Raw genomic sequence first — 23,249 nt, 5'->3', positions numbered from 1 at the left:
CCAGATTCACCACTGGCCCAACAACACAGTCTACCACAATTGTTGGTGAAACAACAACCTTACTTGCAGGTTTAACAACTACACAACCTGAGTTGACAGTAACAACATCTCAACCCTCTGTGAGTACCACAGCTACTAAAATACCAACAACAACTTCAAAACAAACTACCACAACAGTAAAGACTGAGATAACAACACCCAGATTCACCACTAGCCCAACATCTACCACAGTTATTGGTGAAACGACAACAGCTACCAAATCCACAGGAACAACATCCCAACCCTCTTTTAGTACCACAACTACAAAGGTTCCGACAACAACCAAAGGAGAAACTACGACCAGACCAGGAGAAACAACTACAGGAGTGAAATCAACTGTGCAGGGTGAGACAACAAAACCTGAATTCACCACTGGCCCAACAACCACTTCTACCACATTTTTTGGAGAAACTACAACCTTAGTTCCAGTTTTAACAACAACAAAACATGAGCTAACAGGAACAACATTCCAACCTTCTGTGACTACTACAACTACCAACGCTCCGACAACAACCAAAGGAGAAACTACTACTAGAACTGGAGAAAAAACCACAAGAGAGAAAACAACTGTACAGGGTGAGACAACAAAACCAGAATTCCCCACTAGACCAACAACCACTTCAACCACAGTTTTTGCAGAAACTACAACCTTACTTCCTGGTTTCACAACTACAAACCCTGAGTTGACTGGAACAACGTATCAAACCTCTGTGAGTACCACAACTACTGAAATACCAACAACAACCTCAGGACAAACGACCACCAGACCTGGAGAAATAACCACCACACAGGAAACAACAGTAAAGAGTGAGGTAACCACACCCAGATTCACCACTGGCCCAACAACACAGTCTACCACAATTGTTGGTGAAACAACAACCTTACTTGCAGGTTTAACAACTACACAACCTGAGTTGACAGTAACAACATCTCAACCCTCTGTGAGTACCACAGCTACTAAAATACCAACAACAACTTCAAAACAAACTACCACAACAGTAAAGACTGAGATAACAACACCCAGATTCACCACTGGCCCAACATCTACCACAGTTATTGGTGAAACGACAACAGCTACCAAATCCACAGGAACAACATCCCAACCCTCTTTTAGTACCACAACTACAAAGGTTCCGACAACAACCAAAGGAGAAACTACGACCAGACCAGGAGAAACAACTACAGGAGTGAAATCAACTGTGCAGGGTGAGACAACAAAACCTGAATTCACCACTGGCCCAACAACCACTTCTACCACAGTTTTTGGAGAAACTACAACCTTAGTTCCAGTTTTAACGACAACAAAACATGAGCTAACAGGAACAACATCCCAACCTTCTGTGAATACTACAACTACCAACGCTCCGACAACAACCAAAGGAGAAACTACTACTAGAACTGGAGAAAAAACCACAAGAGAGAAAACAACTGTACAGGGTGAGACAACAAAACCAGAATTCCCCACTAGACCAACAACCACTTCAACCACAGTTTTTGCAGAAACTACAACCTTACTTCCTGGTTTCACAACTACAAACCCTGAGTTGACTGGAACAACGTATCAACCCTCTGTGAGTACCACAACTACTAAAATACCAACAACAACCTCAAGACAAACTCCCACAGGAACTGGAGAAACAACCACCACAGAGGTAACAACAGTAAAGAGTGAGGTAACCACACCCAGATTCACCACTGGCCCAACATCTACCACAGTTATTGGTGAAACGACAACAGCTACCAAATCCACAGGAACAACATCCCAACCCTCTTTTAGTACCACAACTACAAAGGTTCCGACAACAACCAAAGGAGAAACTACGACCAGACCAGGAGAAACAACTACAGGAGTGAAATCAACTGTGCAGGGTGAGACAACAAAACCTGAATTCACCACTGGCCCAACAACCACTTCTACCACAGTTTTTGGAGAAACTACAACCTTAGTTCCAGTTTTAACAACAACAAAACATGAGCTAACAGGAACAACATCCCAACCTTCTGTGAATACTACAACTACCAACGCTCCGACAACAACCAAAGGAGAAACTACTACTAGAACTGGAGAAAAAACCACAAGAGAGAAAACAACTGTACAGGGTGAGACAACAAAACCAGAATTCCCCACTAGACCAACAACCGCTTCAACCACAGTTTTTGCAGAAACTACAACCTTACTTCCTGGTTTCACAACTACAAACCCTGAGTTGACTGGAACAACGTATCAACCCTCTGTGAGTACCACAACTACTAAAATACCAACAACAACCTCAAGACAAACTCCCACAGGAACTGGAGAAACAACCACCACAGAGGTAACAACCGTAAAGAGTGAGGTAACCATACCCAGATTCACCACTGCCCCAACAACACAGTCTACCACAATTGTTGGTGAAACAACAACCTTACTTGCAGGTTTAACAACTACACAACCTGAGTTGACAGTAACAACATCTCAACCCTCTGTGAGTACCACAGCTACTAAAATACCAACAACAACTTCAAAACAAACTACCACAACAGTAAAGACTGAGATAACAACACCCAGATTCACCACTGGCCCAACATCTACCACAGTTATTGGTGAAACGACAACAGCTACCAAATCCACAGGAACAACATCCCAACCCTCTTTTAGTACCACAACTACAAAGGTTCCAACAACAACCAAAGGAGAAACTACGACCAGACCAGGAGAAACAACTACAGGAGTGAAATCAACTGTGCAGGGTGAGACAACAAAACCTGAATTCACCACTGGCCCAACAACCACTTCTACCACAGTTTTTGGAGAAACTACAACCTTAGTTCCAGTTTTAACAACAACAAAACATGAGCTAACAGGAACAACATTCCAACCTTCTGTGAATACTACAACTACCAACGCTCCGACAACAACCAAAGGAGAAACTACTACTAGAACTGGAGAAAAAACCACAAGAGAGAAAACAACTGTACAGGGTGAGACACCAAAACCAGAATTCCCTACTGGACCAACAACCACTTCAACCACAGTTTTTGCAGAAACTAAAACCTTACTTCCTGGTTTCACAACTACAAACCCTGAGTTGACTGGGACAACGTATCAACCCTTTGTGAGTACCACAACTACTAAAATACCAACAACAACCACAAGACAAACTCCCACAAGAACTGGAGAAACAACCACCACAGAGGTAACAACAGTAAAGAGTGAGGTAACAACACCCAGATTCACCATTGGCCCAACAACATCTACCACAGTTGCTGTTGAAATGACAACAGCTACCAAATCCACAGGAACAACATCCCAACCCTCTTTTAGTACCGCAACTACGAACGTTCCAACAACAACCGAAAGGGGAACTACCACCAGACCCGAAGAGACAACCACCACAGAAGTAACAACAGTAAACAGTGAGATAACAACACCCAGATTCACCACTGGCCCAACAACGTCTACCACGGTTGTTGGAGAAACCGCAACCTTAGTTCCAGGTTTAACAACTACACAACCAGAGTTGACAGGAACAATTTCTCAACCCTCTGTGAGTACCACAACTACTAAAATGCCAACAACAACTTCAAGACAAACTACCACCGCAGCTACCAAACCCACAGGAACAACATCACAACCCTCTTTTAGTACCACAACTACAAACCTTCCAACAGCAACCGAAGAAGGAACTACCACCAGATCTGGAGAAACAACCACCACGGAGGGAACTACAGTAAAGAGTGAGACCACACACAGAGTCACTACTGGTCCAACAACCATTTCTACCACATTTGTTGGTGAAACAACAACAGCTACACAATACACAGGAACAACATTCCAACCGTCGTTTAGTACCACAACCACCAAAGGTCCAACCACAATCAAAGGGGAAAGTACCACCAGACGTGCAGAAACGACAACTGGTGAGAGAAAAACTGTACAGAGTGAGACAACAACGCAACCGAAATTTACAACTGGCTCAACAACCGAGGCAACCACAGTTTTTGGGAAAACTACAATACCAGGTTTTACAACTAATGACAACAAAGCAACAACATCCCAACCGTTTGTCAGCCACACCACTACCAAAGTTCCAACAAAAACATCAAGTAGAACTAGCACCACCCCTGGAGAGACAACCACCAGAGAGGGAACAACACTGAATAGTGAGGCTACAACAACACTCAGATTCTCCACTGTCCTAACAACCAATGCAACACTTTTTACAACAACATCCCAACCCTCTAGTAGTACTACCAGAGTATTCTCAACCACTGAGGGTGTTTTCACTGGAGGGCCACAAACAACTGTTGTGATTACAAAACCTTCACTTATAAGCACAACTATTTTGACTCCAACACCTGTTCTCGGGACAACCGTTATCAGACCCATAACACAAACACTTCCCGACACTGTGACTGTGTCCACAAGTGGAACAACCACAACTGGTCAAGCCAGAACAACAGCCTCTACGTCTTCACTTCCGTTTACCACGACATTGTGTTCCTGCTTTTTCAACGGAACTACATACCTTCCTGGTAGGTCACTCTGCCTAGACAGTGGTACCTTGACTTAAGAGTGCTCCAACATTTTGTTGTTGTTTTTTTGTCTCTAGCCGTTGCTAGGTCGGAGGGTCTGAAACGGATTAATGGTATTTCAATGGAATACATTTATTTGACATATTAATAAATTGAGGTACGAACCCAGTCACAGAACGAATTAAACTCGTAAGTCAAGGTACGACTGTCCTTTTGATTTCCATTGAATGTGGATAAGATCCAACACACAACAAGCTTGAGATGTTCATTGTGTGTGTTTGCAGGTGATTTTGTGTACAATGTGAGTGACGGTTTAGGTTGGTGTTTTGTTGCGTATTGCAATGCATTTTGTAAAGTGGAGACACGATTCAGTCTGTGTCCGACGCACGCACCAAGCACCACTGCGGAGTCTACTTCCTCAGAGTCTAGGGCCACCACCACAGCGGCCTCACGTTCAACAACCACCACCTTCCCTTCCACTACCGTCCTCGACTGCTCTCAACTGTTTCCACCCAGAAAGGTCAGATCAAAATAACATCTGGTTTCCTAAGTGCTGCCTCTCACCAGGATTCTGGTCTTGCCTGACAGAATGGAGAGTCCTGGAAAGTGGACAACTGCACCTTGGGTACCTGTGTCAATGGAGTGGTCACAGAGTCAACGACAGCCTGTCCTACCACGCAACCATTAATCTGCACCAACGGAAGGAAAGCCGTCAAGGTCTATGATGACAGCAGATGCTGCTTCCACTATGAATGTCAATGTAAGATTGGAATTCTGACTTGCAATACCCTCTATCTTCTCGCTTTGGTCCCGATCCCAGGTGATACTCGTTTGATAGTAGGTACATAGTTTAAAAAGTGAATATACCCCAAACTCTGATCCCAAATCATTACAATAGCATTCCAAAATCACTCTTAGATCAGTACCCTTAAAATTAAATGGTTTACGGATGATTAAATGGTGCAGAAACTACTTTGGCCAATCCCCCCGTAATAGGACAGAATTCACGATATAGAGAGACCTTATGAAATACATTTTTGAAAATAATTTTACCTCTCCCACATGCTTTAAACACATTGAATTGAAACTTATTAAAACACAATTAAACTTGGGAAAGTTTGAAAGTGTTCTTTAGCATGTGCGTGTGTTGTCACTCCCAAAAGCTAACTGCTAACTTAAGGGTAACACATTATGTGAAACGCCATAGACTGGCTAACGGGAATTAGCATCGATGTTGTGCTTATACTAAACCTTCAAACAACTGCTACTTTAACACACACAGAGCAGCAACACATACAAACAGAGCATACAATACTCTAAAAATGAATAAATTCTCTGCTCTGTGGAATTAACAAATATTACTAGTACTGCCTCTTCTTCTTGCTTTTAATTACGCTGCAACTCTTTCAATAGACCTCAGTGCTCCCTGGCATGTTGTGGCACAATGTGGTACTACACTGAGTATGTGCAACTTCAATTCGGACTTGTCTCTATACTGTATAAGCCCATTCAAAATGGTCACTTCAAAATATACCGTGTCTGTACATACCGGTTCATTGTAAAATATTTAAGTTTTGTCATCAAACAAGACATTTTCTGTGTTTTTATTTTCACTTTTCCAGGTGTGTGCAGCATCTGGGGTGAGTCTCACTTCATGACCTTTGATGGCAAGTCTTACAGCTTCCACGGGAACTGCTCTTACTACCTGGTCAAGGAGATCATAGCAAAGCACGAGCTGACCGTGGTGATCAACAACCACGACTGCAACCTCCTGGACAGCAGTTTTTGTCCTCAGGCTCTCAACATCACTTACAAATCCTACCGAGTGCTGCTAACGCAGAGGAAGACTTCGGGACTTGTCAGCAATGTGGTGCGCAAATAGCTAAACTCTGGGTGTCCAAACTTTGTCCTGGGGACCATTGCAGCCACCGGCTGTTTTTTAGGCTTTTCTTTTAATGCCGTGTGCTTGGGCTGTGGCGAAACAGTTTTGAACCTGTCGTGAAATATTAGGCAGATTAGGCGCTTTTTGGTGCATGCGAGTTAACCAGCAGTAATCCGGTCATACTTTAAGGAGGCTGCCGATATTGTCTCTGAAATGCACCCTTCTTTTTCTCTGAAGCTGTAGGCTCTTTTTCTGTCTTACAATTTTTCCTGTGCCTCTTTTTGAAGAAACTCATCAACCCATTCATTATTTTTGCTTGCTTGTGGGCTTGTGGCCGAGATGCACATGTGGATGCACCTGATTTTAAAAACAAATCTTATTTTGGAGTGATAATCAGGCCATTTTTTTGGTTTGTTTGTTCTGACCGATTGGCATTTGTGACCTGCCATTGGAGGTCTAGGCTTAGCGCCGGTGGTTGGACGGACAGTTCCCGCAGCCTGCAGGTCGCCTCCACTGTTGAGGAGAGTGCGTGCACTGCCCACGAGAAAGGGCTCCAGCCTCTTGCTGTCACGTGGTGCACCACTCCTCCTCTGCCCACCGTTGCGGAGACCGAGACACCCCGTGTGACGCAGCCATCATACCACATAGCCTGCCACCTTGTCGGTAGCCCCTCCGCGCCCAGCCACCGGGGCAATAAAGGCAAAAAGTTTGGACACCCCTGATCAAAACTTTGTGACTAGCTTGGCTGTAAACCTTCTCTAGGCATTGAATCGATCGGAACCAGACTGCTGTGGTTGTCTCAGAAGACATTTCGCCTGTCATCCGAGCAGGCTTCATCAATTCGTGCAACAAGGCTTAGTTAGGACTCACTAGCCTGAGTTGGTGTGGAAAAACTTTACCATTTATGCTCCAAGTGGAGGCATGGCCCAAACCACGAATGGCATCATTCTTTCGGAATGCAAAACGACAGTCGTTAGAATGCCTGGCAGAACCATCGTTAGGTGGAAACTCCCTCATTAATATTCCATTCAGTTTTAAAGTGCTAGTGGAGCTGCCTAACGGCCCGAGGAGACCGTGTTTTTATTTGTTTTATTTGCTGGAGGCAGAATTATTGATATCTTTGGAATGGACGGAAGGACGGCTTTGTAAGTGGGAGATCGGTAGTGTCATAAGCCACCTCCCCCGTTAAGGGATTGTCTTCCCACAATTGTGTAGATGGCCCCTCTCACTCCTCTTTCAAACCATCTGTCTTCGCTGTCCAGAATATAAACCTTTGTGTCCTCAGCGCAGTCTTGAACTGAGGAGTTTGCCCATCTGTGTTGTGACATGCTCAGTGGTTGTTTGGTTTCCCCAATGTACCGCATGTATCTGTACAATCATCACTGAACTTGACCCCAGACACCAGATAGCTTACTGGGTATAGGGTGTCCGGTCTTTGGGGTGTACAAGCCCTTGTCTCAGGGCGTTTGCAGGTTTGAAGTGTACCGGAATGATGTGTTGGTTGAAAATCTTTGAGTTTCTCAGTCAGACCTAACTTTGCCTTGTTGCGTGAACAGACGAAGCCTGCTCAGATGAGAGGCGAAACATCTTCGAAGAAAACCAGAAGAGTCCAGTTGCGATTGATTCAACGCCCTGAGAATGAAATGACCTGGATAAATGACATTATTCACAGGCAGGCTTGGCTGTAAACCATCTGGCATGTTATCTCATGGAATCTGATGTTTCTTTCAGGCGTTCGTGAACCAGAAACAGATTTTTTCTGACTGGAGTAACTCAGTTCTGCGTCTGACCGGGAGGGAGCTGATGATCATACTGGAGATCCCAGAAATCCAGAGCCAGGTGCGCTACAGGGGCTCGTCCTTCAGCATCCACCTGCCAAACTCCCTGTTTGCCGGAAACACAGAGGGACAGTGTGGTGAGTGACAATCAGGCTTCGCGCTGCGTTGGGAATCATTCACTCATTCCCTACTCCCTAAACACTGTATAGGGCTTTTTATCGAGTGGACTCTATAGTTCACTGAAATGTCAAGGAAAATCAGGAGGGATTCCCAACACAGCCTCAGTGTCAACATCAGCTAATCACAAAGTAGACATTTGTGATGTCATCTCCCAGGGACGTGCGACAACTCCCAGTACAACGACTGCCGCTCCCCCAACGGTCAGGTGGAGAGCTGCTCCGAGTCGGCCGACCGTTGGCTCGTCCCAGGAACGCCCTGTGGCGTCACCCCCACCGGGTCGCCAGTTACCACGGCAACAGCCGGAGCGACCACGTCGGAGCCGTCCGCCTCGCCCACGCAAACTTCCTGCAAACCGGCCATCTGCGACCTGATCACCAGCAGGTGAACTCAACTCAATTCTAATAATAGAGCACTTCAAGAACAGCCGCAGCATATACCAGAATCTTGAAAGGAATGTTCCAGTTGCATGTTCCAGTTACGGGCATTTTGGAACCAACTGTACATGTTTAAGGGAGGACTGGCTGACTCCAAAGTAATCCATCAAGATGCTACGCTAACAAAGCTAGCTGCATAGGGCCCACTTGTTGGTGAAGGTCTGGATGTTTTGAGCAGGTCTTGGTGACTATCAAGGGTTCTCCCTGATCAAACAGTGCAAGTGTATGTTTGCACAAAAAAACAACAATAATCGGGCCTACTGAACCATGCATATGCACACGCACACAAATTCCGCAAGGCCGTTGGGTGGGCCTCGCTAATGCCGAATAGTTGACAGCGGGAAGGATACTCATTTTGACCGTCGTCACTCCACCCCTCAGAGATATGGGAAGGCATAAGCGACAATCAAACAAACAATTTGCTTTGATTCTATTCAATATCGGAGTGCGATTTTTACCTTGTATTTGGGAGAGATTCGATACAATACTGAATCGTAGGTTTTGATATTTGTCTTTGTTTTCATTTGCTCTTTGTAGTAGCAAACGTCACACGATGTTGAGATCCTTGTGTTCATATCTCGATTCCTCTTTAGCGTGTTTGCGGGGTGCCACGTCCTGGTGCCTCCGGAACCTTTCTTTGCGTCATGCGTGTTGGACATCTGCGGCGGCGGCAACCACTCCTGCTCCAGTTTGGAGGCGTACGCCACCCAGTGTTCAAGTGAGGGAATATGTGTGGACTGGAGGAACCGCACCGAGGGCCAGTGTGGTGAGAAAAACTGTTTTTTTTCTGACTGAGCAGCAGGCAGTGCGAAGGACCTCTGGGAGTCACCGCGTTTATTCATATGATCCTTCTGTCGAATTATTGGCCTTTTTGCAGGCTTCAGGTTGCTCGAAAACGTACCGGTTTTGGTATGTGCATGTATCGTGATGACATGTCTCTTATAACCTGTACCCACAAAAAAGTCCCAAAGACCCTTGGCCCAAATTGAACAGGAAGTCAGACATTTTGGGTTGAAGCAGCCATTTTGCGCCAATCCAAGGTCTTGGACTTCATTCGAAAGTTGCTCAGCCCCGGATTGTTTTGTCTACCCTGTCTAATTTGGGGAGTGCATCGCCTCAAAGTTTGATGATCATTTCAAAGATTGGTTATGCGGATCCATTCGTCACTGCTTGCAACTTCAATTTTGATGTTTTTGCTGATGTAGTTGTTCTCGTGTCGCCTGCAGAACTCGTGTGTCCCAGCAACAAAGTCTACATGGCATGTGGCCCCCTGGTGGAGCCCACGTGCAATGACAGGTAATCTGAGACAACATAGCAACTAGTATCATCTTGTGTTCATGTAAAGTCGAGCGGATCCAGAATGTGAATTTTTTTTGTGTGATCAGGTACAACAGGAGGTTCCAGGTCCAGTCAAACGGCACCAAGGAGGGCTGCTTCTGTCCGCAGGACTCCATCTTGTTCAACAGTGTTTACGACACGTGCGTCACTTCGTGCGGTGAGTCCACTTCCCCCTCGACATCTTTTTCCTGATTGGTTGCCCGTCTCTCACCGCGTGTTCCTCTTTTTGCCAGATTGTGTGGGACCGGATGGCAAACCCAAACAGGTACCGGCCTGCCTTTATTCACGGCAAAGATTCGTGTCGGGGATATTGGGCTTTGCGGTGAACTTTCTGGCGAACCTCAAATGCACTGTAACCCTGCAAGTGGACTTCATTTGACCTTCTCTCACCGTTTGAATGCACATATCTCTCTCCCTCTCATTGTTTGAGTACTTTTTATCAAACTTTCTGTTGAACTGGACACTGGCTTTTTCTTTTGTTTTACGTGGCGTGCGTTCGTTCAAGGCACAAAAGTGTGGCCTCCCCTGGTCAAGTTATATTAGCAGATCATTTTGCTTGAAACTTCCTAATACACAGTGGACGCCGGCGTAATGGCGGGTCAGCATTTGCAAAATCACGTATTCGCAGATTGTTTTGGGGAATCTATCCCCCTATTTGTTTGTTTAACCCTCCCCCCTCTTCGCGTGTGTGTGGTTTTTTTCCATGGAAAATAAGTGAGCGTCAATTGTGGACTTTCGCTCTTTGCGGTCGGACTCAAGTTTCTTCGTGTCCCGTCCCCCAGTCAGTTTTTGCAGTTTAGCTTGTTTTAACAAGTCTTGCCATGTCAACTTTTCCTGTTCTGTTGGCAGATCATTTTTCTTAAATTTCGTCAATAACTTTTTGGAGCCTGGTCTTTTCCTCTCCAGGCGGGCGACATGTGGACAAGCGACTGCAACACGTGCCGTTGTGACGGCGACTCGCTGAGCGTCCTCTGCCAGCCCGTCCGGTGCCCGCCGGCCCTCGGCGACCTCACCTGCGGCCGACCCGGCCAGCAGCTGACCACCGCCGTTGACGGGTGCTGCGCCGTGCAGTCGTGCGGTCCGTGGTGACGCCGTCACGTGTGCTCGAGTCACACGCCTGTGACGGGAATATCAAGCATGTTGTTTTTTCCCCCCCAGAATGTAACGCCGACTTGTGCCCACCGCCGCTGAGCTGCTCGCCGGGTTTCAGTCTCAATTTCACAAATGAGACTTGCTGCCATGCGTACACCTGCGGTAAGTCGCCTGATCACATGGCGATGCGATCATGCGCCGTAATTAACTCGTAGATTATGTTAGCTAATGACGCATCAGTAAATGCAGACCATAATTCAAATTGGCATGCGGAATGATGATGTCATTATGTGGATCGCAACCTTATTGGTGTCTGTGTGTCGTGATGTTTGAGTGCAGAGCCCAAAGGTGTGTGTGTCTACAACATGACGGAGTACAAGGTGAACGCGCAAACGCACGCACACACACACACGCACGCACGTGCACGTGCAATAACGATTGTATTCGTAAGCATCTTTTTTTTTGTGTTTTGTAGCCTGGTGCCAAGATAATGACGACGCGAGCGTCTGCCGCACTTTTAAGCGTTTCCAAGCCGCTCGGACAAACAACAGCAGCGCCCCGGTCAGGACCGAAGTTTGCCGCCGCGAACGGGTGTGAAGAGTGTGTCTGCGGAGACGTCGCCGATCCTCACACGGGACTCAACAGCATCACCTGCACGCCCGTCACGTGCGACCGCAACTGCTCTCAGGTCAGACAGCAACGGCACTCAAGTCCCTCTGTGGGGTTCCTGGGAAAGTAGAAAAAGAAAAACACCTTTCAAAGTGCTCTCTAAATAAAAGAGAGTTGAGTTGCGAGGGATTCCCGACGCAGCCGCCAGTGACCTTTGGTTCTTATTCCGGCAGGGCTTCCAATACCAACGTGCGGCATCGCAATGTTGTGGCACTTGTGTCCAAACCAGCTGCGTTGCGGTCACTCCCGACAACACGACACACGTCATAGCGGTGAATTGAACACACGCACGCACGCAAAACAACAACAACAACAATGCAACAAAAGAAGACGTCCGTCGCGTTACGTTGGCTTGCTTTTTTTTTTTTGCAGGTGAACAGCACGTTCTTGTGGCCCGGTGACGCCTGCACGACGTTCACGTGCCAACGCGTCAACGGGCACCTGGTTACCAAGGAGACCAAGACCACCTGCCCCCCCTTCGACACACTGTACTGCAAACCAGTGAGTCGCAATCAGTTATACCCGATACTTTTGCAAGCGCTCACTCGAGGCACAAAGAATTCCAGGAAGTCCTCTCCGAATCTCGGAAGCGTGGGGACACCCCGAACAATGAGGGGAGACGTTCCCTTCAAAGTCAATCGCTGCCGTTAACATGTTTTCGTACCAGGGAAGAACCTCTCTAACCTCTAGCCCCCTTTTGGGGTCAGTGAGCCCCAAAACAAAACAGAAATGTTTCCCCTCTTTCCCAATACAAGAAGATGCCCATCGCGTGACGTTAGCATAGCATAGCTTCTTTGGCACGAAGCTCGTTTCGCCACGACTCTATTTGTCCTCATATTGTTGCACATTTTGAGTCCAGTGTGCTAATTTTCCTTCCTCGGAAAAACTAAAGACCGCGACAAGCGGCATATCTTGCGAAGGAAGCTCATTGCACATGTGCGATGATTGTTGTGTTCATGTTCCAGGGCAGCGAGACGACGGACGCTCGCGGCTGCTGTCGACGTTGTAAGTTGTTTTTCGTCGCCGAAGTCGCGGACGAGCGATGAACGGAAGACGACGCGTTTGTTTGTTTGCGTGTTTTCCAGGTGAGCTGCGCGACGTGTGCCAAGTGCGGACGCGAGCGAGCGTCCTGGAGGCGAACGGATGTCGCAGCAGCGGACCCGTCAACGTCACTTCCTGTGCCGGACGCTGCGGGAGCTCGTCCATGTGAGCCGCTTCACCTTCAACCGCAACGTTTTGGCCTTTGAGTTGGGATTTTCGGCTCATATTTAGGGTCGCTGTAGGGGTAGGGTTCCGATCAGGTTAGGGTTCGTATTAAGTATTTCTCATTTGGGAAAAATAGAACTTTTGCAGCCATTTTGCATTCACGCAATAGCAGACGGCAAAATAAGTGGTGTTTTAGTGGCGATAGTGGCATAAAAAAAGAAAGAAAAGGTGTCTTTATTGTTATTGATGAAATGATGTGAAAATGTGTACCCATATGCTAGTGGACGCTGTAACTCCACGTCATTTCCTAAATGCATCAGTGGAGTCCCTCGTATGAAAAGCACCACCGTCTTTCGCGATGCGTTGAACTCAAAAACATGAGGTGCAACAATGAATTTCAACGATGTCCTCAAGGTACTCTGCGGCCGCCAACGCCATGACTCGCCAGTGCGAGTGTTGCCGCGAGAGCGCCACCGGCAGGCGGGAGGTGGAACTAACCTGCCCCGACGGATCCACGCTGCGGCACAGCGCCACCGTGGCGGAAGCGTGTCACTGCACTGCGACGGCCTGCCTGGAGGCGCCGACCTCCAGAGGGTCGCCCGTGAGCCCCCTCGATGACTGAAGCCTTCGTCCACATCCAATCCAATAAAGAACATTGATGCAGCAGGAGCACTTGTATTCTTTATGACACGAGTTGACGATGGTAATGCTAACATTTTTTCTTTCGCGGCATCCTTAGCATTAGCTTGGAATAGTTTTACAAAATATGTAAAGGAAGACGGAATCCAAACTTCCAAACTGTTTCTAATGTTTCGGCTGATTTAAAAAGCGGCGGAAAAGGGAAAAAAGAAGCATTAACTATTGCCAATACAAATATCAACACTAACCGGATATGATATAATGTGAATGGAAATGTAACAATCTTTAAAAAATACATTTTAAAAAATCCAAGACGATTCAAGAAGCAACCATTAAACACAAAAATAATTTAAAAAAAATGATCAATGGCTGATGAACATATCCCAACATCATGATCACCTGACCCGAGTGGTATGCATATGATATTCTGGAAGATAAATTAAATAATAGATCAATTAAGATGTGTGCCGGACGGATGTGATCAAGCAGATAAAAGCCGGAAAACAGTACGGGAGGTTTTTGGGGTAAGAAAACGCTTCGGAGTTTGAATAAATGAGCTGTCTGAGCTGGTGAATGGGATTTGATATATATTGCACGGTGGCCGACCGGTTAGAGCGTCAGCCTCACAGTTCTGAGGACCCGGGTCCAATCCCCGGCCCCGCCTGTGTGGAGTTTGCATGTTCTCCCCGTCGTGCCTGCGTGGCTTTTCTCCGGTTTCCCCCCACCACCATAACATGCATGGTAGATAAATCGGAGACTCTAAATTCCCTGTAGGTGTGAGTGCGAATGGGTGTTTGTTTTGTATGTGCCCTACGATTGGCTAATATGGTATGAGGATTAATCTGCTTGATTGTCTCGCCCGATTTAGCACTCGAGCAGGGCGGACAAAGAGGATTTTTCCATCTGTCTGGCAAGTCAATTTTGAGGAGGTATATTTATTTGCATTCTGTCTCCGAAGTCAGGATGATTACGACAATTTGTGGACTACTTTTTGAGCAAAAAGGTAATAGTGAAGCACCATATATAGATTAATAAATACAAGTGGAGTCTTATTGAGGAAATAGCAAACAGAATAATCTGGGCTGTCCTTCTGAGACCCAGAGCTCTGAAATTCGCAGGGAAGGGGCACCAAATGGTTTATGACAGGACACAGGCGTCCTCAGCTGGGGGGGGGGGGGGGGGTGTGACAATTGCCGACTTGTCCCTTCTCTGGAGTATGTCTACAGGAATTATGTATCTTTTGCAGAGTTGTGATTCATTTATATAAGGGTTTGTTTGCAGGTCTGGTCAGGGGCCTCTCCGACGGAAGGAGACGACCTGCTGGTTTGTGTATGGTGTTGTGTGTGGATACTGCGTTTTGGTGTTAAATTAGCCATTTAACAAAGGGGGAAATATGTACATCCTGTATGTCTGGTCAAAGACGGTTAGAATCCTGACTCTGGTGATCTCCCTGATTATAGTTACAGGTATCCGGTGAACCTGCCGGTGGATTTGTGTTACAGTTGCAAGCAGGTGATTATCCACTCGAAACCGGGATACTGGGAGCCGACGAAGATATGGGTAACTCCGAATAAAAATGTTGATTTCATAAATGACCATCCTGAGCAACTATCAGCTTCATCTCTCGTGGCATTCCAAAATAGGCTGGTCCTTGATAGTACCCGCTCTCGAATTAAAGGATCCCCAATAATACGGCGCCGAAGGGAAAGATCACCAGAGCCATGAAAGGTTTGCAAGCCATGTCTGTTAAACTTCAATCAATATCTGGAGTGGAGGACAACCCGTTCTATAGCCTGCTCAATCGGACGTTTGGGAAATGGAGAGGTCTCATACTGACCATCACAATTGTCATGGCTGTGCTTGCTATTTGTGGATGTTGTATTATCCCTTGTCTCAGGAACCCGGTTCTCAGAATTGTCCTCCAGGCCTTTGTGGGTAACGACCCCTCCGGCCAATATCAGCTGCTGTCCCCGGACGAGGGCAGGGTGGCCATGGAATCGCTCGCTCCGGTGTATCCTCTCTTTAAATTGTTAAATTGAAAGTTTTGTTTTGCTGTGAAAAAGCTAGTAGGTATAGGGGTTGTTGATCTTCTGATTATCAGAAGATCAACTTGGGGGATTGAAGGGAATATAGAATACTTTATATTCTAATATGTCATTCTATATGTAAAGGAATATAATAGAGAGTTTCAGGGTCTAACTAGTTTGGATTACAGTATAATCAGAAAAGGGGGGGGGGGGGGGGGGTAGGAGTTTTTATTGCAGGAAAACCCCCAGCAGGGGGTATTTGGAGCCAGATGTCAAGGAAGAACGGAACTGCGGGGAGCCACGATAAACATTGGATGCAGGCGGCGCCTGGAGCCAGATCAGATCGTCATCATTCTGCCGAACAGCGATGACGTCAGATTACGGACCAATCAGGCGACAGCGATTCCACACTGGCCGTTTGAAACATTGTATAAGTCTGGGGTAGAATCAGAAAGTTGTTGTTCGACTACTTTATCTGCTAAGGATAAGATCGGGTAGTTACGAACCCAGAGCTCTGCAAATGTATAGACGACTTCCTCTGTCAGGAATCAATTGCTTGCTTTTTATACATTGTTGTCAACGAAGTTCTTTCACGAAAACGAGCACGCCGGAGCCACGGGAGCTATAGGAGATATTAAAACACCGGTTCCTTCACTTCATACCCAGAAACATCGTTAGAAGCTCATATGATACAGCTTGGCATTTTCGTTCACCTGGAATTCACTGCCTGTACAACTGTGTGATAGTTCAGGCGCTCGGTGTGCAGCGGACTTTTAAGATCACGCTATTTCACGATTATTCATAAGTTTATTATTGTTTGTGTACAAATAAAAAATATGAGGCAAGGAAAGCAGTTTGTGTTAACGGTTTGTTGGGTTACACACTTTTGTGGAGCAGCTTGTCACAGTCCAGAGAGACAACATGCTGACGTCATGTTTATATCACATAATGTATTGTTGTGCCAGAACTTTTGGATGCTTGTTTAAGTTTCATAAAAATGTTGTTTATTTTAAAGCTAGCACCCGTTTGGAAGCAAGTTTGTGCAATTGAAAGTCCATCGGCCGTGTCGCTCGACTGTTCACACCGGGCAAAACGTCACCGAAGGAGAGCCCGAGAGTAAAAGCCCTTTTGGAAAAAAAATGGCTTTTCCTCCCATCTGACTGTCCAGGATCAGTCTTCTTCTGAGGAGGGCTGTGCTCCTTCATCGTGAACCTCTCTGTAGGCTGCCATGGAGCCACCGTCGGGACTGTAGCTCCCCATGGACATCTTCAATCCCTCGGACAGCTTCTGCGCGGCCAGCTTGGCCTGCAGCTCCTGTCGTGAACCACAACACGTGACTAGGCTCGACAATGTAAGTTCAAAGTGCCGACCCGGGCTTCGGAGACAGTCGTGGGCTTGCTACTGTAGCACAAAGGTTCCCACGAGTTAAGGCAGAAACCCTACTTCTTTAAACACAGCATGCAGCCTCTTTGGATGCAGGATAAACGCCGCCCCCAAGAGCGCTCATGAGGATATGACATCTCCCTGCTCTCCGAGATGTTCAAACGCTATTATTCAAATCCACTATAAAAAAGAAATAAAAATAGTATTCTAATAATATAAGAATCAAATGTTGTACATAGATATAAACTATAACGATATATATACGTCTTTTTTCTCTGCAAAACTGTGCGTTTACCCTTTGTTAGGACACCAATTCTTAACTGGTCGGTCGGTCGGGTCATTTGATAATACATTTTCTTCATTGCTCTCCACTTTCTGAAAGTGGTGTACGACTCGGAATAGGTCAATGTGGGTCCCAAGGGTAACAACAGTTGAGAAGCACTGAGTTTCAATTGGATGAAGATAATGGGTCACTAGCACGATGAAGTGCCCTTTGTCCTTTATATTCAATTTGCATTATTATACTGAACATTTTGAATATGTCCCTGAAATTGCCGTCCACTAGGTGATTATGGGCTAACTGCCCCTTTTAACAGAAACCCTCTAATGTTTTCAGGGACACGGTGACCACCATTTTGTCTTCCGCCGGCGGAGGCCGAAACAGCGGCTAGTCGCAGAGTAAGTATTTAGACCTGCGTTTCAAAATGTTCATCATGTGTGCATCGTCGGATGTCGTCGAGCTTAACATGTTCACTCTGTCGTGCTGAAATACGAATTGATATAAAAACCTTTGAGAAAATCAAAACAATCTAAATATTCGTCTGCCTCCCTGTTCAGAGGTTGAGGTTCAAATCAGGGTTCCTGCCTTCTTGTGTGGAGTTTGTATGTTCTCCCACTGCCTGTGGGTTTTCGGACTCCTCTCCTCCCACATTCTGAAAACATGCGTGGGAGGTTGACTGAAGGCTCCAAATTGTCCGTAGGTGTAAACGTGGGTGTGGATGGTTGTGAGTCTACATGTGCCCTGCGATGGGCTGGTGACCAGTTCAAGGTGCACCCTCCCTCTCGCCCATCGTCAGCTGGGAGAGGCTCCAGCACAACTGCGACTCAAGTGAGAATAAGCGGTACGGAGAAGGGATTGATGGATGGATGGATTGATGATGATGATGATGATGATGGTCCACTATGTGATTGTAAAATGCTAACATTAGCCAAAAACGCCCACTGTCATTGTCTACCCTGTCAGCAAGCTTGCATATTTTGCTGTTTGCAAGTCCATTTTCTGCTTGCGGTGATTTTATATTTCGAAAAGTGGGGGAGCTTGACCAACTTGCATTTCATGAACGCCTAACATTCACTTAATACAATGAAGTTCGATGAACAAACGGGGGCGTCTCAAAGGCATCTTATAATGATATCGACTAACACATTTAATTAAGTGGTTGATATGTACGGATAAGTACGGACAGAGAAGTTTCATTCTGTTCCAAAACAATATGTCAATTTCATGTCATAGATGGATTTTTTGATAGTGTTAAATGTGTGTGTGAAACCCTGCACACAGACTAACCTGTCGTTTCTTAGTCTGTGCGCTCAGGAGCTCAGCAGACTCCCGCAGGGGCAGAAGCTGGGCTGGAGTGTGGCGCAGAGGAGGCAGCTTTGCCGCCGTGATGTCATCCAAGTGCTTTTTGTCGCGCTCCCTCCGGGCGTGCGCGGAGAGCGGAGACGAGCCTTCGGACGACTGGCCGGGTGATGAGGAGCCAGATGGAGAGTTTCCGCTTCTGGTTGGCAGCCTTCAAATTCACATAAGGAAAACCAAGGTTATTGAATTGCATTGTCCATCCGTCCATCCATCTATCCATTTTCTAAGCCGCTTCTCCTCAGTAGGGTCGCGATCAGCTGTCATCGGGCAGGAGGCGGGGTACACCCTGAACCGGTCGCCGGCCAATCGCAGGGCACATACAAACAAACAGCCATCCGCACTCACATACACACCTACGGGCAATTTAGAGTTTTCAATTGAGCGAGCACGCATGTTTTGGGGGTGTGGGAAGAAACCGGAGTGCCCGGAGAAAAGCCACGCAGGCACGGGGAGAACATGCAAACTCCACACAGGCGGGGCCGGGGATCGAACCCGGGTCCTCGGAACTGTGAGGCCGATGCTCTAACCGCTCGGTCACCGTGAATTGCATTAACATCTGTTATTATGTTTCAATAACGACTGATGGGATCTGCTCACTGGTTGGGTTTGAATTTTTGCCTTCCGGGTGTCATTTTGTTCTCCGCCCTTTCCAGGACGGTTACAACGTGAGGCTCCTTTGGCGTATGCGTCCTGAGAAAGTAATTGTCCATTGCAGTGGCTTTATCAGGGTCTTTGCCTTGGTCACTAGTGCTAGTGGAGATCGTGACCCGTTCAAAGGCCTCTGTCAGGTCGCCCTCCTTTGGCCCGACAAAGTTCAGAGAGGCCCCAGAGGAAGCCGTCTCCGTGGTTGCAGCAGTGTCTTCTTCCTCCTGCTCCGCATGAACACAGACAGGCGAGGCGTCAGTCTGTTGTGACGCGGTTCCCTCGCTTTGCACAGCCCGTCGCTGCCCAGTGAAGGCTTGCCGGTACTTGGACTGAAACTCTGCCCTGGCTGCTGATACCAAGCCCTGCTTCGTCTCCTCTTCATCACGGCATTCAATGGCGAGGCGTATCCTCGCCGCAAAGTCCTTTAATCTCTTCCCCTTGTCCGGAAGAGAATCCGTTAATGTTCTGCAAATGACAAAAACACATCTTAATATCGGAAGCCGTCATTTATGATACACACGTTTTCTGGATGAAGCAAATTTTGTGTTATTTGCTCAGGGTTCAAAGAGTATTTGGACCTTGCCTATTGCGACAGCACATCTTCTATGTTGCGGCATTTGCACAAAACGCACCCAGAAAAGAGCGAACGACCCGATACAGGGTAATATTAACGTAACGCAAATCATCCAAATTCACTTTTATGTGCCTTACTAACATAACGTTAGCCTTGCAGTGGAAAACTGTTGATTATGTAAAAATTGAAAGCAAACGGTCATTCATTTAGTGAAATGTCTTATTTTGTTCTTGTGTATTCATAAATGCTCTTTAACGATAGAACAAATATTTGATCAGCATACTCAATTATTCGATAGAATTTTCAGCAGGACACTCAAATCCTAAACTATTTGATAGTTGCAGCCGTATTTCCAACAGTGCATAATGTTACCATGGATTTAACATTCTATAACATTCAATCCAGTACAGTACATTTTTTTAAGGAGAGTTCAGTTGTATTGAGCTTTTTAAGTACAATACATTTGCATGAAATCTTCAAAAACATTTATGAAGGTATGTTTTTGTTAAAGTGGACTTGTATGCGCAAAACATGCTTGCATATTTATAATGGACTCCATATGATTTGATGGGACTCTATTGTCCCTCCCTCTCATTCGGGGGGCATGGTTGCACCACAGGCTGCAACGTGTGTCAACACCTCTCTCTCTTTAATTGGGAAACCAACCTGTTTTGTGGTCCCAAAAAACATGTGACACACCCAATCGTGGAAGCCTATTCTTTTATTTTTAGCTCGTGGGGATTCTTTTATTGTCTGCATCACAGTTCTTAGTTTGGGGCTTCAAATCTGGGCTCTTGACCTTTGCATGTTCTCCCTGTGATGCGTGGCTTTTCTACGACGGCTATTCCGCCTTCCTCCCGCAATCCAGAAATATAACGATAACCGATCCGATCACAAGATGGAGCAATGTGCCTATTTAAATGACTTGTTCATGTACTGTATAAACTTGTGTATACTGAGTATCTTCAAAAGAACGCTTAGTTGCCTGCTTGTGAGCCGCATCGTATTACAACAAACTTCAAGCAGTGAACGAACATCGTCTCCTGAGCATCGGTGATGACCACCGCGTTTTTCCCTACCCCCCACACACAATAAATCTGCATGATCGATTGCTGTCGTCATCGCCATGGTAACGAGTGTATCCGCTCGCGTTTGAGTTGACAAACAAAGTGCAATCGTGAAAGACCAAATTTGCCTTTTAGTCTGATCCAGCCATTACGAGTTGTCTGTCTCAGATGTGTTGTCCGTCCGTCCCACACCGCCGACATTTTAAAAAAAAATAAAAAATAAAACTTTATTGGCGCTCAGATATTTACAGTACTACGTCAAAAGACACACGACAAGGCAAAAAAAAAACAAAAAAAAAGCTTTTGCATTCAAATAAACTGTACATGATTGTGACGCGGCGTAAATGTCTTTTGTGGAGCGGATCGGCGACTTATGACATTAAAGCCGATCAGCATAAAATGCTAATTATCGGCCCATATCGATCAAGCCAATCAGACTGGTGTAAAGTCTAGCTTTTGCTTTTGATAACCTATTGCTCTGTAAAAAGCAGCTGAACTGCAAAATTCACTAGCGCCGTTTGATGCATCAAGCAACCATTACATTTCCTGGTTCAATTCGAATTGGTATTTAAAGTGCTCGGTATTCGAAGTCCTTTTCATCATGCTGTTCACATTTTGAAAGCATGAGACCAAGATGGGTGTTTTATTTGTCAACATTTCCTGAGGACGTCCGCTTCTTTGCCTTTCTGTGACTATTCCAGTCTCAGTATCTCTGTCGCAACCAGCTGACAAATCATTTACTCCGTATCATTGATATCCAGTTTATAGTCCATGTATTAGTAAGCTTCCTTAGAAGTAAGACTGACTAATGACGAGGGATGGTCGAGTAGTACCCGGTATCGCGATTGGGCCGATATCGGCCTTATTTTTATGTATCGGGTACTCGTGAAGGCTGACGATACCAGACACTGATACTTGAGGCGAAAAATAATACATCATAATACTAATAATCTGACATGAATTAAGTCCTCCTTGCAAGGAGCGGCAGTTTGACACATTCCTTAATTGGCGCATGGTGCATCACAAAGAAAGAAAGCTCTTTGTTCACAATTATCTGTCATTGAGTAATTCAAATGGGATGCCTCAAAAGTATTAATGGTACCGATACTCAGGATCGGTGAGTCGTCAAATGTGAGTCATCGTACCAGTATCAGTCTGAACACAAAGTGGTGTCGGACATCCATCTTGTGATTTTCACTACTAGTGACACTTTTAGCCTACTATTACATAATTATACAATACTAATAAACAACTGTGCTGTCCTCGTATGACTACTAGACCCAACTAGTAGGCATGTGTGTGTTGCACTAGTAGCCTCCTCGACTCATCTCGTAGCACCAACGCCATATGTTCACTGGTAGTTTTGCCTATCACATTTTGTTGTCATACAGTCGTGGAAGGCAATAGTGTGAGCGTACTACTCCATGGACTTGAAAGATATCAAATAAATGCTCCAACGGCTTTCCATATCCACGCAGCTCTTCCTACCCACTCTACTACCTACCATCGTGTGTCAAAGTCTACTTATTTGGTCTTACTTGTCAGCGAGTATGTGGTTCTGTCGCAGTAGTAGTTCTTGGAGCTGTTCTCTGCTCTGCTTGCTCAAGTCCCCCACCTGTCCCTGGCGCTCGGACATCACGGCAAATCACTCGCAAACACTCACCAACGCGGCATCCCACGCGAAACAAAGAGCCGTCGTCGAAACTCAAGGGGTTCGTAAGCCATTGGGTTGGGGGCGCAAAACTAGATACAAGCAATTACAATGGCCATGTTGAGTTCAAATCGAATGGAGACCATCTCAAAATGGGGTTCTTCTTCTTCGTGGGTGGAAAATACTGGGTGGATTCAACACAAGTGTGTGTTGGAGCGCCCTCTGCAGGCCACGAGCTTTCTATTTCAAGACAGTACACTTGGTGCAATCGGTATCTTTATTCAAGACGTGAATGATAAGCAAACCGTTGCTATTATCACAGGCAACATCGGATGACTTCATCATTGTTATTGTAAGTATTTATTTGTATCAACTGCGTGGAGCAAAGGGGTGAGCAAAAAATAATAATTCAATCATGTAAAATACGTAAACGTTGATTAGGGTAGCAAAATAATAATTTTTAAAATTTGTATTTTGAGTAAAAAAAAAAA

The 23,249-nt window shown here is 45.9% G+C and overlaps 2 protein-coding genes across 2 annotated transcripts in view; one reads left to right on the top strand and one right to left on the bottom strand.

The window, feature by feature from the left end:
* LOC133474498 (mucin-5B-like) overlaps window positions 1–13,802 on the top strand; it is a 34,362-nt gene extending 20,560 nt beyond the window's left edge. The window contains exons 29-47 of the mRNA XM_061766290.1: window positions 3,691–4,554; window positions 4,839–5,074; window positions 5,143–5,314; window positions 6,177–6,424; window positions 8,168–8,351; window positions 8,550–8,775; window positions 9,422–9,594; window positions 10,055–10,124; window positions 10,214–10,323; window positions 10,400–10,431; window positions 11,073–11,244; window positions 11,325–11,420; window positions 11,598–11,638; window positions 11,734–11,946; window positions 12,101–12,199; window positions 12,300–12,428; window positions 12,893–12,932; window positions 13,013–13,133; window positions 13,548–13,802. Coding sequence (XP_061622274.1) covers window positions 3,691–4,554; window positions 4,839–5,074; window positions 5,143–5,314; window positions 6,177–6,424; window positions 8,168–8,351; window positions 8,550–8,775; window positions 9,422–9,594; window positions 10,055–10,124; window positions 10,214–10,323; window positions 10,400–10,431; window positions 11,073–11,244; window positions 11,325–11,420; window positions 11,598–11,638; window positions 11,734–11,946; window positions 12,101–12,199; window positions 12,300–12,428; window positions 12,893–12,932; window positions 13,013–13,133; window positions 13,548–13,755 — 3,434 coding nt within the window. The 3' untranslated portion in view covers window positions 13,756–13,802. The remainder of the gene's footprint in view (window positions 1–3,690; window positions 4,555–4,838; window positions 5,075–5,142; window positions 5,315–6,176; window positions 6,425–8,167; window positions 8,352–8,549; window positions 8,776–9,421; window positions 9,595–10,054; window positions 10,125–10,213; window positions 10,324–10,399; window positions 10,432–11,072; window positions 11,245–11,324; window positions 11,421–11,597; window positions 11,639–11,733; window positions 11,947–12,100; window positions 12,200–12,299; window positions 12,429–12,892; window positions 12,933–13,012; window positions 13,134–13,547) is intronic.
* A 2,784-nt stretch (window positions 13,803–16,586) lies between these two features.
* polr2m (RNA polymerase II subunit M) lies at window positions 16,587–22,959 on the bottom strand. The gene is made up of 4 exons (XM_061756750.1): window positions 22,646–22,959; window positions 19,419–19,931; window positions 18,750–18,972; window positions 16,587–17,113 (listed from the first exon to the last, which is right to left on the bottom strand). The coding sequence occupies exons 1-4, from the start codon at window positions 22,741–22,743 to the stop codon at window positions 16,970–16,972; spliced, it is 978 nt and encodes a 325-aa protein (XP_061612734.1). The 5' UTR covers window positions 22,744–22,959; the 3' UTR covers window positions 16,587–16,969.
* Between the last annotated feature and the right edge of the window lie 290 nt (window positions 22,960–23,249).

Source organism: Phyllopteryx taeniolatus, chromosome 2 (genome assembly GCF_024500385.1).
Source record: "Phyllopteryx taeniolatus isolate TA_2022b chromosome 2, UOR_Ptae_1.2, whole genome shotgun sequence".
In the NCBI taxonomy this organism is placed as follows: domain Eukaryota; kingdom Metazoa; phylum Chordata; class Actinopteri; order Syngnathiformes; family Syngnathidae; genus Phyllopteryx; species Phyllopteryx taeniolatus.
The sequence above is the reverse complement of the archived record's forward strand: the minus strand, read 5'-3'. Positions and strand labels throughout refer to the sequence as shown.

What these genes read in the sequence shown, in the direction of transcription:
- polr2m (XM_061756750.1), bottom strand. Translation starts at nt 22,743, where the DNA reads ATGTCCGAGCGCCAGGGACAGGTGGGGGACTTGAGCAAGCAGAGCAGA. An exon ending in AACCACATACTCGCTGACAA is followed by an intron (nt 19,932 to 22,645) that starts GTAAGACCAAAT and finishes TGTCATTTGCAG; the next exon opens with AACATTAACGGATTCTCTTC. An exon ending in CAAAAATTCAAACCCAACCA is followed by an intron (nt 18,973 to 19,418) that starts GTGAGCAGATCC and finishes GTGAATTTGAAG; the next exon opens with GCTGCCAACCAGAAGCGGAA.